The sequence below is a fragment of the Oryctolagus cuniculus genome, chromosome 16 (genome assembly GCF_051225735.1).
Source record: "Oryctolagus cuniculus isolate XC-2025 breed Fujian yellow rabbit chromosome 16, ASM5122573v1, whole genome shotgun sequence".
Lineage (NCBI taxonomy): Eukaryota > Metazoa > Chordata > Mammalia > Lagomorpha > Leporidae > Oryctolagus > Oryctolagus cuniculus.
Window position 1 is genome coordinate 88,312,813 of NC_142882.1, and position 12,720 is coordinate 88,325,532.

General features: G+C 65.6%; 1 protein-coding gene across 8 annotated transcripts in view; it reads right to left on the reverse strand.

Moving 5' to 3' along the window:
- Nucleotides 1-12,720, reverse strand: part of CAMK2B (calcium/calmodulin dependent protein kinase II beta) — a 75,250-nt gene that overhangs the window by 37,522 nt on the left and 25,008 nt on the right. For all 8 annotated transcript variants that reach the window (XM_051853040.3, XM_051853045.3, XM_051853043.3 and 5 more), the window contains exon 2: nt 4,991-5,085. In XM_051853040.3, coding sequence (XP_051709000.2) covers nt 4,991-5,085 — 95 coding nt within the window. The remainder of the gene's footprint in view (nt 1-4,990; nt 5,086-12,720) is intronic.

The window sequence follows — 12,720 nt, forward strand, 5'->3', positions numbered from 1 at the left end:
TCCCTAGGGGGGCGTGAGGCTTGGGGCGGCGGAACAGGGGCAGGAAGCGGGGGCACAAGCTCCACCCACAACGGGGGGCTGTGTCCCGCTCCTCCCTACGCAGGGAGACACCCGAGCAGGCCGCATGGGAGCTGCTCCGCTCCCGGGACCAGAGCAGCCACACTGCGCGGGTGCTGTGAGTCCCACCTGCTGCACGGCCTGGACGAGTGACACTGTCCCAGGCCACTCTGGACGACAGAACAAGGACAGGCCCTATAGGGCCTCATGGACTGCACGGGAATCGTGTGTGCCTAGTGTCACAAGTGCTCAGGGATGCCCCCACCCCAGCTGGGCAGCCCGGCCCCACCCCAGGGATCCCATCTGAATGTCAACGTGCAGCTGGCTGAGGGAGGGCCTAGGGCCAGGGACCCTGCCAATGGGGACAGCCCTGCCCCTACTGCCCTGTCCTGGACACAGGGGGCTGATGTGCCAGGGGGCGCCGGGTTAAGGCTGCAGGGGCTCTGCTCCCCAGGCTAAGCAGGCAAATCTGAGCCCAAACCAATCATCGAGGCGGGGGAGATGTCAACCATCTTACACCAGCCAGGGTGGGCACAGGGACAGTGGACACTGACACTCTGGGCGGGGCAGCTGGAGGTGCCCTCATGGCTGGGACCACATCTTAGGGCTCAGGCCCTGCCTGGTGAGTGGCAGCTGTGTCCAAACCCCACTGGGGGCCTCAGTTTCCCCACTGAGAGGGTGGGGGAGGTGTGCATCCAGTCTTGCTGTTCCAGAGCTGCCCCAGGCCGGTGCCCTTCATGCCCCAGCCTCCTCACACAGCTGGACACGCATCTGTTCAACACTCGGGGACCAGGGACTCCACGCTCCACCCCTGCAGTGCACGGCAAGCCCTGCGGGCCCCAGGTGACCAGCCCTGCCTGGGGAGCCCCTTCTCCTTCACCTGTCTCAGCCACCTGCACCGTCCAGCAGCGTCGAGGCATCCCAGAGTCTGGGAGGGCTCTGGAGGTCCACACCACACCCGCACGTGCACCTGCCCACTGTCTGATTCCCGCACACACGGCCCCATCCACCCTGACGGACCCAGGCGTGTGTGTGAGCCCTGCGGTCAGCCCTCTGCAGAGGCCCCAGGTCAGAACCCGACATCCTGGACCTTCACAGCAGGCCTGACCCCACGGCCCACTCACCACGGTCTGCCTGGCACCTGCAGACCCCGGTACAGGGTGGCTCTGGGCCCCACCCAGGCCAGTAAGCAAGGAAGGAAAAGCAGCCCCCAAGTCTCAGGCTCAGCCGGTGCAGGGACTCAAAGCCAGGCCCCTGAGAGTGGACACGGAGCCTGTGCATGGGACCCCTGCATCAGGGAGGGCACTGGTGTGGGACACCAGGTGGAGGTGGGGCTGGGCCCTGCGCCCTGCACCCTGGGGAAGCCACGTCACCCCCTTTCCCTTCTGGGGGACTTCTCAGAGCCCTTCTGAGGCGGCCTTGGAGCCAAGCCCGAGGTGCAGCGCTGCAGGTGCCCGTGGCCCCGCCTGCCTGCCCTCTGGCCTCCAGCGGGCACTGGGGTGGGGGCTGGGTTTAGGGCAGAGCCGCCGGCCCTGAGGCATGGCCAGGTGGAGGCTGGGGGGCACAGGCAGACGCCCCCTCCCGCTCAGCCTCCTGCATCGGGGACCCCAGCACATCCAGGCAGGCCGGGGGGTGGCGAGGTGCGGAGGCTCCCGCTGCGACGTTCTGCTCTGTGACAAGAAGGCAGCTCAGCAACCGGCAATTACCGCGCCAGCGACGGCAGCGCCCGCGGCGCAGGAGGCACCCGGCCCGGGTGCTGGCCTGCAGCTGCCTCCCCTCCTCTGCGCTGGTGTGGGGGAGCCCGGCGGGGCTCCGTGCGGGGGGCATCCTGCTCCTGACGAGCTCTCGGCCCCACCAGTGGCCTCCCCCCAGCTGCTCGCGGTGCAGAAGCCTGGAGATCTCTCAGCACTCGGGATGCGCACAGTCTGACGTCTCGCCGTCCTCCGCTGCACTGGGTAAGCTTTAAAACCCAACCGCCGCTGCCTTTAGCACGGCCCAGTGCGACGTGGAGCGCTGGGGGTGCCTGGGAGAGCCTGGATCCCTGTGCCAGCCCCTCCTCCTGCACATGTGCCACCTGCCGCCTCTCGCATGGGAGCCCTGGACATCTTGGACACAGAGGGGCCGAGGGGCGAGGGGTGGGAGCACAGGCCCCGGCAGTGAGTAGAGCTTTGCCTCAGGCCCCTCCCAAAATAACAGGGCCAAGGCCATTTCAGGGACACCCTGCCCCCAGCCATCCGTGCCAGGAGGAAGCCGAAGCCAGCACACTCGCTGTGTGGGCGTTTGTCCCCAGGTTCCTGGCTCTGGGCTGCGGCCGGAGAGGCCGCCAGGCAGACCCGCTGAGCTTGCCCAGAGCCCGGAGCCCAGGGCGCCCAGGGTCCCTGATGGAGGAGGGGGCCCTGGGCCTGCAGCAGGGCCAGCCGATGGCACCTGAAAGTGACAGGGTGACCAGGCAGGCCCGGGGGAGCAGCAAAGAGGAGAGGGGTTCACACTCAGGCAGCCTGTGCAGGGGGCTCCTCCAGGCACCTCCATTTCCCAAGCTTCTGAATGTTACAGCTGGGGAAACCGAGCTGTACAGTGGGGAGGCCCCCGTGATGTCCGAGCCCCTCTCCCTCACCCCTCGGCCCCTCACGTGATGTCCGAGCCCCTCTCCCTCACCCCTCGGCCCCTCACTGGGGAAGCCCAAAGGGTCTGGGGAAGGTGGGCGGAGCCTCCGCTCTCCTCCTGGGGAGGCCGCTGGGCAGTGGGGGTCGGGGACCCAGAGCAGGTGAGTAGGAAGGCAGGATTCTGCCAGCTGCAGAGGCCAGGAGGGAAGCTCCCAGCACCCTCCCCTGTGGTGCCACTTGGGGGTGCAGCACTGTCACCCCAAACCCTGCGGGGCAGGCTGGGGCAGCAGAGGGGGAAACGGAGGCACAGCCCACAGCAGTCAAGGCAAGGCCAGCTCTGGGTCGTCTCCTGGAGTCTCCCATCCCCACCACTAGGCCCCCTGACCTCAGCACTCTGCAGATGCATGTGGGGGTGTGGGGTCGACTTGCAGGAGGGAAAACTGCCCAGGTGCTCCGCTGCCTGGCGCCAACCAACTCCTCTCACGCTTCAAGACACACCCCACACAGCCCCCGCACCTCCCCGGCCCCGGCCCCGGCCTGCGGTCAGCACCCTGTCCTCTGCTGTCCAGGACAGCGGCTCTGCTCAGCCTCCCTCGGCCTCGCACAAGCCTACGGGTGAGACGGACGCACTGTGGGCCCGGGAGCCCTGCGTCTGACCTGACGCTCGGGGCAAACCCAGGGAAGACGGGCTGCGGTCTAGGGATGGCATCCAGGGAGGAGGCAGGGCTGGGGCCTCACCCGTGCAGAGGCGCCCGGGGTGGCTCTCTGGGGTCTCGCACACCCGGGGCGGGGGTCCTGGAGGGATGCATGTCAGGGCCGGGCTTCCAGGGGGACAGGGCTCCCCACACTCCTGTGAGGACCAGGAGGGGGACAGAGGGAAACGCAAGGGAAGAGACGGGCATCTGGGGTCTGGTCTGCCAGGCTGGCGGGTTTGGACAAACTTCTACAACAGTCGAGCAGGTCCAGGCCACCTTTCTGTCAACATTCACTCGCACGTCTCCTGGGCATGGCTGGGTCTCTGGGGACATCCCTGCCCCCATCGTCATCTGGGGGTGGCACAGTAGCCGCCTCTGTCCCCCAGCACAGCACATGGACGGGCCCCACAGGGGACGCTGGAGCGTGACAAGCAGCGAGGACAATGACAGAGGACTGCAGTGGGGATGGATGACCATGAGAGCCGGGGCGGGGCGGGGTCCTGCCTGCCTCAGTCCTCCCACCCCCCCCGGCCCAGCACAGCTCAAGTGTGTCTCCAGCAGCGCTGGCCACTGGACGTCTGAGGACATGGACGCTTCCGGAGCGCACAGCAAGCGCTGCGAGGTGCTGACTTCGCCTGACGATGACCAGCGCAGTGTGGCTGCGGCCAAGCTGGGTCTCAGCTCCTGGCTCACCAGGCTTGCAGTCCCCAACTCGGGGGTGAAGCTGGAGCCCCAGAGCCACGGCTGGCCAGCGGCACTGGGCGTGAGTGCTGATGGGATGTCCCCCTGGCGGCTGAGTGGCCGCCAGCATCCAGCCTGCGAAGTCTGACCAGGCCTGGGCACCTCCAGCCCCTCGTGTCTCAGAGACAAGAAGCAGATGAGGGCTGGGCCAGGGGCAGCCGGGGCTGGAAGACCCCGACTCCCACTCCAGCCTGCGTTCAGAGACAGCTCCCAAGAAGAGGAGATAGCCAGTGGAGCCACTGGCCTGGCATACAGCAGGTGCTCAAACAATTCCTACACAGAGCTGACAAATCACACGGGCTGGCCCCACTGTGCCCCCGGCCGCAGACCCCACAGTCGGCAGGCAGCCCTGGGAGGCCGAGGGCACCTGACCACCAGGGCTCCTCAGCTGGCAGCCAGCTCAGATCTGCGTCAGGATGCCCAGTGGGGAGGGCGGTGTCCAGGAGCAGAGGGAGACAGAGAGCGAGCAACGCACCACACCCCCTCCACGCTCACCTCCACGGCCACCCCACCCTGGAGATGCCACTCAGTCCGTGGACTCCCGCAGGTGCGCACCGCAGCCCTCGGTCCCCGGCTTCTCACCAGCCACAGGTTGTGGGGAGATGACTACCCTGATGCCACAGGGCCCGGCCACCCCCAGCCTCTGGGGCAGAGACCCCACCAGACACGTCCAGGGGGCCAAGCGAAGGCTCATGGGCATCAGGCTCTGAGAGCCAGGGCACAGGCCTGGGTCCACGGGAGGGTCCCACACCCCGCTCCCACTCAGCCAGACGCACAATCCTGCCCCCCAAAACTCCTGAGCCCCACTCCATCTGTGGAGCCGCAGCAGGGGCCAGCTGAGCCCACCAGGGGCCCGAGGCCCAGCCCGGCCACCGCAGGTGCTCCCAGGCCTACCTCTGGCCGACAGCTTCTTGGTGTTGATGATCTTGGCCGCGTACTCATGGCCAGTGCAGAGCTTGACGCAGCGTCGGACCACAGAGAAAGCCCCCCTGGGAGCACGCAGGAGCGAGAGACAGACAGGGACGGGCAGGGGGAGAGAGAGAGAGAGAGAGAGTGCTGGTTAGTCCCACAGAACACCCAGCCAGGCGGTGGCAGGCGGCGCTCAGAGGCGGTCCGTGCCCTGTGCACGAAGCTCCTGGCCACCCTCCTTGGCACCAGCAGGACAGGGCCAGGCCTGGGACAGCGTCTGCGAGGAGCAGGAGCGGCCGCGGGCTGGGGGAGGCTGGGGATCCCCGCTCTGCTCTCCTGCACCCCGGGGGCCTTCTGCCCTCATGAATCAGGCAGATCGAGGGTCCACCAGGGAGGCCCCCACCATACACCCCGGAGCGTCTACACACCCCGGGGCGTCTACACCAGGCTACGGGACCCTGGGGTAGGAACTAACGCTGAGCTTGCTGAGCAGGCTCTTCACAGGACTCGCGGAAGGTTCTGGAAGGAGAACAGAGAGGCATCCCATCAGCAAAGGACACAGCTTGGGGAGAGGGTCCCCGGGCATCCCCTGCCCTGGGGTCAGAGCAGACGCTGGGACACTCACGCCCACGCACCTCACAGGGCCCTGCCAAGGGACACAGGGCAGACTCGGGACCCGGCAGGCGGCCCACCAGGAGCCCAGGGAGGGGCAGCAGGAGGGGGCCAACCCCGGGCAGGGGCTGGGCTGCGGGCCGGGGCTGGGAGGGGGCCAGAGTCGGGCTGCACACTGCAGCCCTGGGCGGCCCTGGCCCCCAGCATGGCCCGCCCTCAGCTGCCCCCAGCCCTCAGGCACCACGCCCAGGCTTTAGGGGCAGGGGCTGTGATCCTGGGAGACAAATCCCTGTGAAAATGCACTATTTATTCCTTGGGAAAACACTGACGGCCACACGGAATCTAATTGAACACTTTAGGAACACCTCGGGTCTTCATGCCACGGGCTTCACCATGAAGCTTGACAGAGACAGGGGAGGTGGGCGGCGACCCCCCGGGCAGGGGGCGGCCCAGGAGGTACACATTTTCACTCTGCAGTCTCTCGTTCTACCTGATGTTTTGTAGGATATTTATTTATTTAGGAAATCAGAGTTACAGAGAGAGAGAGAGGTCCTCCATCCACTGGTTCACTCCCCAGGTGGCCGCAACGGCCAGCACTGGGCCAGGCCAAAGCCAGGAGCCAAGAGCTTCACCTGGGCCCCCCACGTGGGTGGCGGGGCCCAAGCAGTCGGAGCATCCTCCACTGCCTTCCCAGGCCACAGCAGGGAGCTGGATCGGACTCCAACAGTAAATGCAGGTGTCCCGGCAGCGGCTCCACCCCCTACGCCATAGTGCCTGCCCCATCCATCCGATCTTATCACCATGCACACCGGTTACAAACAGTCAGCCACTGTAACTCTAGCGCCTGGGAGAAGCTGCTGGTGAGGACGGAGGCTCCCAGGGCCGCAGCCTGGGGTCAGGCGGCCCCGTGGTCTGAGGGAGGCGGACGTCAGGGCCCGGGCGGAGGGAGGACCCAGCGAGCCGGCCGCAGCCTCTTGCTCCTGGGCCTCCTGCAAAGCCCGGCTCCTCTGAGCGCTGCCCCGGCAGGCGTCTCGTGTCTCGGGCGCTCACTCCACTTCATGGAACTTCTTTCTGCCCCTCCCTCCATGGCTGTCTGTGGGGAGGGCCGAGTCCGGCCCACTCTGGGCGCTGTCATCAGGACGATGCCCGGCCTGCAACACAGAGCCAGGACGGACCCAGGCAGCCCAGGTCAGCTGCGAGAGTGGGGTGGCCGGGCCTCAGCACCCATCTGGCCCGGCACACAGAACCAGAGTGCTCACCGAAGAGCCTCGGAGACGGAGGGGCTGGGGTGGGACACAGCAGCCTGGAAAACTGAGAACCCCCGGAGCAAACCAGCAGGGGGACACCCAGCGAGGCCCAGCACGGGGGAGGGGAGCCTGCGGGGGACAGGCATCGTGTGTGCTGAGGCCGGGCAGGACACAGGCCAGGCAGAGGAAGTCCCTCCTCCCATCCAGACGCACATCTGGGCCCGGCAGGCAGTGGCCGCCTCTGGTCGCAGCTCCACGGAGGACGACCTGGTCAGGGTGGCAGGTGCACCCCTGACCACGCTCCCACCCCTGGCGCGCCCCCCGCTGGCGGAGGCAGCCTCGAGCCCCCTGCAGCATCCACGTCGCCTGCCGCTGAGGGCGGTGGAAAGCGACGCGAGTGCTCACTCAGATCACGGGGCCCCAGGCACCAAGCGTGTTAAAATCAAATAAAGCTAATTAAAGCCAGACGCTGCCTTTGAGTCCCCGCCTCGCTGACAGGTTGCAGTGGGAGCCACAGCACTGGGGGGACCGTCCTGGAAGGAGACGCAGGGAAGAACGGCCAAGAGGGGCCGGGCTGCGCCGCGGTTCCGGCCCACGTGGGGCTCCGGCTTCACTGCTGTCCCCTCATAGGCAGGGCCTGGCCCCCAGTGTCCCACAAGCCCCAGCTCTGAGCCGCGCCCAGGTGCCCACTGGGTCCCACCATCATCTACGGCTCCCAACCCCCCCCAGAACCCAAGGAGCTACGGCCCCCCTCGCCCTCTCCGGGGGGCCACCAGCAGCCCTCCCTGATGCCCAGGCTGCCCCGCAGGCTCCTCCCCCTGGGCGGGGCCAAGCAGCAGGAAGTCTGCTGGAGCTGGCTGGAGCAGGCACAAGGCTGAGCCTCACTCTGGGCCTGCAGTAGGGGCTGTAGAACAAACCCAGGGCCCCTCTCCCTCCTCCCCTCATCACAATGGGCCCCAGGGACACAGGAGGGCTCTCGGCACCAGGTAAGACCCCCGATGCGGCCATCACGCCACCTCTCCTGTCCCATGGGCCCCAGGGCTGACCCTGTCCCCAGCAAGTGGGACAATGATTGTCTCTCCTGCCAGACCACGTTCATATGAAATAAAGGGACCCACGGGGAGGCCTGAGGCAGGCCCGCAGCCAGGGTGTGTGGACGCCGGGGACCGGGAGCTGGGGGCTTGCTCGGGAACGTGGAGTCTCAGGGCGCCGCCAGCCACGCCCTCGACACACAGACTCTGGCTCCCTGTGGGCGTTCTGGAGTGGCAGGTGCTCCCCTGTCCCCTCTCTGCCCCCAGGCCGTGTCCACCCTGTGACCCCGGGTTGTCCTGCCTGTCTGGCCCCCGCTGGCTCCCTACCAGGGTGCTGTCTGCGTAACCAAGCCTGCCAACCCCACTCCACCCGTACCACAAACACACGTGTCTGCTAACAACACAGCACAAGCGTGCGCACGCACACACCCGATGCACCTCAGACTCGCATGATGCACTTCACACATGATGTATGTCACACACACAACACATGGCACACTTCACACATGATGCACTTTCACACACACGATGTCACACGTTACACTTCACATGATGCACGTCACACACATGATGATGTCACACATGTTACACTTCACGTGATGCACGTCACACACACGATGCACTCAGCACACACACATGCACACGCACTCTCCAGACGGGCAGGAAGCGCCCAGCCCACGTGCAGACCCGTCACTCCACAGGAGACCACGTTGTGGAGCTGACAGAGGCGGAGCGAGTGGAATGAAAGCCAAGAGCTAACCCCGTGACCGGCTTCGTAAGCTGACGACCTCTGGCTGCCGGGTGAGCCCCACGTGGCTCCGGCACTGCCCTCACTGCAAAGCGCAGCCACCCCGGCACCTCCGCAGACCTTTCTGGGACAGGTGGCTCCTGCTATGGACTGGCGAAAGGCTGTTCCGCCTACCCAAGCTCGTCCCAACTATTCTCTTTAAATATTTACTTGAAAGGCAGAGTTAGAGAGAGAGAAGTAGAGAGACAGAGAGAATCTTCCAGCCACTGGCTCACTCCCCAAATGACCACAACAGCCAGGGCTATGCCAGGAGTCAGGAATTCCATCCAGTCTCCCACGTGGGTGCACGGCCAAGCACTTGGGCCGTGTTCCACGCTTTCCCAGGCGCATTAGCAGGGAGCTGGATTGGAAGTGGAGCAGCCGGGACTCAAACCAGTGCTCATATGGGTTGCTGGTGCTGCAGGCAGCTGGTTAAGCCGCTGCACCACAATGTTGGCTTAATTTCCCAGGTTTATTTTATTAATTTATTTATTTTTTGACAGGCAGAGTGGACAGGGACAGTGAGAGAGAGAAAAAGAGAGAAAGGTCTTCCTTGTCTGTTGGTTCACCCTGCAGTGGCCGCTGCGGCCGGCGCACCGCACGGATCCGAAGCCAGGAGCCAGGTGCTTCTCCTGGTCTCCCATGTGGGTGCAGGGCCATCCTCCACTGCCCTCCCAGGCCACAGCAGAGAGCTGGACTGGAAGAGGAGCAACCGGGACAGAATCCGGCACCCCGACCGAATTTCCCAGTTTTTAAAAACCTAAGTCAAGCAGGTGCTGATTTGTGTTTCAAGAAAAAAAAAAAAAAAAAAAAAAAACCTCTCCTACCTTTGACCTTGATCTGAGCAACTGGGCAGAAGCGGTCACTTCTGCATGGACAGGCGGGCGCTGAGACCGTGGCTGGTCTCCCCTCGTCCTGCTATCAGACAGGAACGTGGCCCTGCTCACGGCAGGTGCACCGCATTTGCACAGGAAGTAGGCAGTTTGAGGACCTCGCTGCCCTTCCTCCGGGGTGCGGTTCTCCCATGGTGTCTGCTCTCACAATTGGGGACCACTTGTCCCTGACGTCTGCTTTCCCCCCAGTATTTCCCCACGGAGTTGATGACCCTTCACCACCGCGCTGTGACAGCCACAGCCCATGACACGGTCTGGACGCCCGTCCCAGGATGCCCTGCAGGATTCAACCCTCCGCAGCCTCCCCGGGCCTGGGCTGAAGCAGGCGAGGAGACGGACGGAGCTGCACGGCCCTGGCCGAGCGAGGTCCCACAGGGAAGGCACGAGGAAGCTGGGCTCAGGGTCTCCGTGCTGGGCGTCACCTTCTGTCCGCGGCTCCTCAGCCCACGCTGTGGCAGCTTCTGGGTTCCCAGTCCGTATTTTGCCTTTGGTTTTTATCATCACTTCACTGTCACGCTCACATATCGGCACCTTAACCGCGGGGCGCAGTAGACAGCTGGGCGCACCCTCGGCGGACAGCGCTGGGGACGGCCACAGCAGCCCGCCCACTTCCAGAGTGCACTTCCGAAGGTGCAAACACTGGGTGATTTTACCTCCCAGCAGCGCAAAGCCCCAACCCTGGCCGCCTCGGTCCTTCCTGGGAATCGGGGGAGGGGCTCACTGAGCCCCAGGAAGGGCCCTTGAAGCTCTCATGGGCTCCAGGCCACCCAGCTCCCCGACCCTGACCTTCGAGCCCAGGGAGGAGCTGACATCACCTCAGCTCCTGCCGCCCTGACAAAACACCGAGACTGGGCGGCTCCCACGGCGAAGCCCACGCCCTCCCAGTCTGGACTGGGAAGTGAGAGGTCAGGGGTCAGTGGGCCGGCAGGAGGGAAAGCCTGTCCCCGCCTTCCCTGGATCTCTGGGGGCGCCAGCCATGCCCGGCTTGTAGACTCGTCGCCGACCGCTGCCTTCATGGCCCCTGGGTCCTCTGCGTGAGTCTGTGTCCAGAGGTCCCTGTCCCCAGCAGGACTCCCGTTCCTGACGGCTCACAGCTGCTGCTGCCCGGTTTCCCGGCAGGGCCGCAGGCCGACGTGCGGGGACACTGAATCCAACAACCCCCAGCTCGGGCTGCCCCGAGGCTGCCTGTGGAATCGTGTCCAGATGCAACCGCCCCCGTGTCGGCTCCCAGGGGCATCATCAGGTGCAAGGGTCCTGCGGGCACCACGTTCGGGCCCCGTGGGCTTGGTGCTCTCCCTCCCTCCTCTTTCACTGCACTGCGGCTCTCCCTCCCCCCATCCCACCACGGACGCCTTGACCTCAGAAGGCCCTGGGGGCCGGCAGGAGGGTTGGGGGAGCAGCTTCTCACTCTTGGGACTCAGCCTTGACCCCAGAGGGCACATGTTTCCTCCGATGACACAGGAGCAGACACACGTGGCAGCCCGGACAGAAACATGGCTGCCCATCCACCAAGGACACAGCCAGACGCCACGGCCGCACCTGTGATGGCAGCTGCTGCCCTTGGGGTCTCGTGGGCGCACCCAGACCAGAAAGACCCCCGTGGGACCCCCACCCTAGCCTCCTGGGTCCTCCTGCTGGCGCCCCTCCCCAGGCACATGGCAGGAGCTCTCAGCTCCGTGGGGGGCCCCAAAAGCCAGCAGCCCTCCACGCCTGTCGCGTGCTCTCCTCCCCGAGGGCAGAGCTGAGGCGTGGGAGGGGAGCCTCCTGCCCCCAGCGAGGCTGCTACAACACTGTCTGTGGCTTCACATCCATCAGTGTCCCCGCTGTCACCTTTCCCAGCTAGACCAAGTCTCCTCCACAGCCCTGGGGCCAGGCGGGGTCTCACAGGCACCGCACCCCCAGCACAGGTGTTCTGGCTCCTCCCACCTGCACCCCACACGCCTGGCCAGCCCCAGGAGTGTGACTCTGGCCTCAGTCTCTCCTCCTGGGTCCTCTCTGCCTCTGCCAAAGTCACCACCCAGCGGGCCACCGGGAGGCCCCTGACTGCTACTCAGAGAGGGGACAGGCAGGGCAGGGCACCTGTGTCCCGGCCGCCGCTGGTGTGCTGGTCAGTCCGAGAGCGACACACAAAGCAGACTGTCTAACGCCAGTTCCCGCCCCCGTCCCAGTGACAAGTGCGGCGCAGGGACAGGAAGCACCCAGCTGCGGAGCAGATGGAGCCCGGGGCACAGCACATGTGCTTAGTCGCTGATTAGCAACGCCGGCCTGAGCGCTTGGAAGGACACTGGGGCCACAGCGCACAAGGTCCCTTCCCTTGATCTGGAAAAATCTCCAGGCCAGAGGCCTTGCGGCCCCCACCCCACCCCCCCTGTGCAAATCCCTCCTCCTGGGTTCTGTTCTCTCTCCCGTCACAACCCCGGCAGCCTGCATGCCCCCTCGATGAACCCTCCAGGGAGCAGGCCCGGCACCCCCAAGCCTGCACGCGCCCCCTGCCCGCAGTTCACAGGCCATTTCTGCGGCCTGATCCATTCCCTGGGGGCACCGAGGCCAGCCTCCCCCTCCTCAGCATCTGCACCAAGACTCAGCTGTGCACAGGAAGTCAGTGTGCATGGGGGCTGCCCTCCTGGGACTCAGTGCCGGTCCCCACCCCTCCTGACACGGCACCAGCCTACCCCAGAAGCATCGGGTCAAATGCAGATGGGGCGGCCGGCGCCGCGGCTCACTAGGCTAATCCTCCGCCTAGCGGCGCCGGCACACCGGGTTCTAGTCCCGGTCGGGGCGCCGGATTCTGTCCCGGTTGCCCCTCTTCCAGGCCAGCCCTCTGCTGTGGCCAGGGAGTGCAGTGGAGGATGGCCCAGGTGCTTGGGCCCTGCACCCCATGGGAGATCAGGAAAAGCACCTGGCTCCTGGCTCCTGCCATCGGATCAGCGCGGTGCGCTGGCCGCAGCGCGCCGACCGCGGCGGCCATTGGAGGGTGAACCAACGGCAAAGGAAGACCTTTCTCTCTGTCTCTCTCTCTCACTGTCCACTCTGCCTGTCAAAAAAAAAAAAATGCAGATGGGGCTGAGAGCCGGGGGCCCCAGCAGGCTCAGACCATGTGTCCCCCGGGCGCTGCACCCCCCTAAGACAGGAGGTCAAGGGCCAT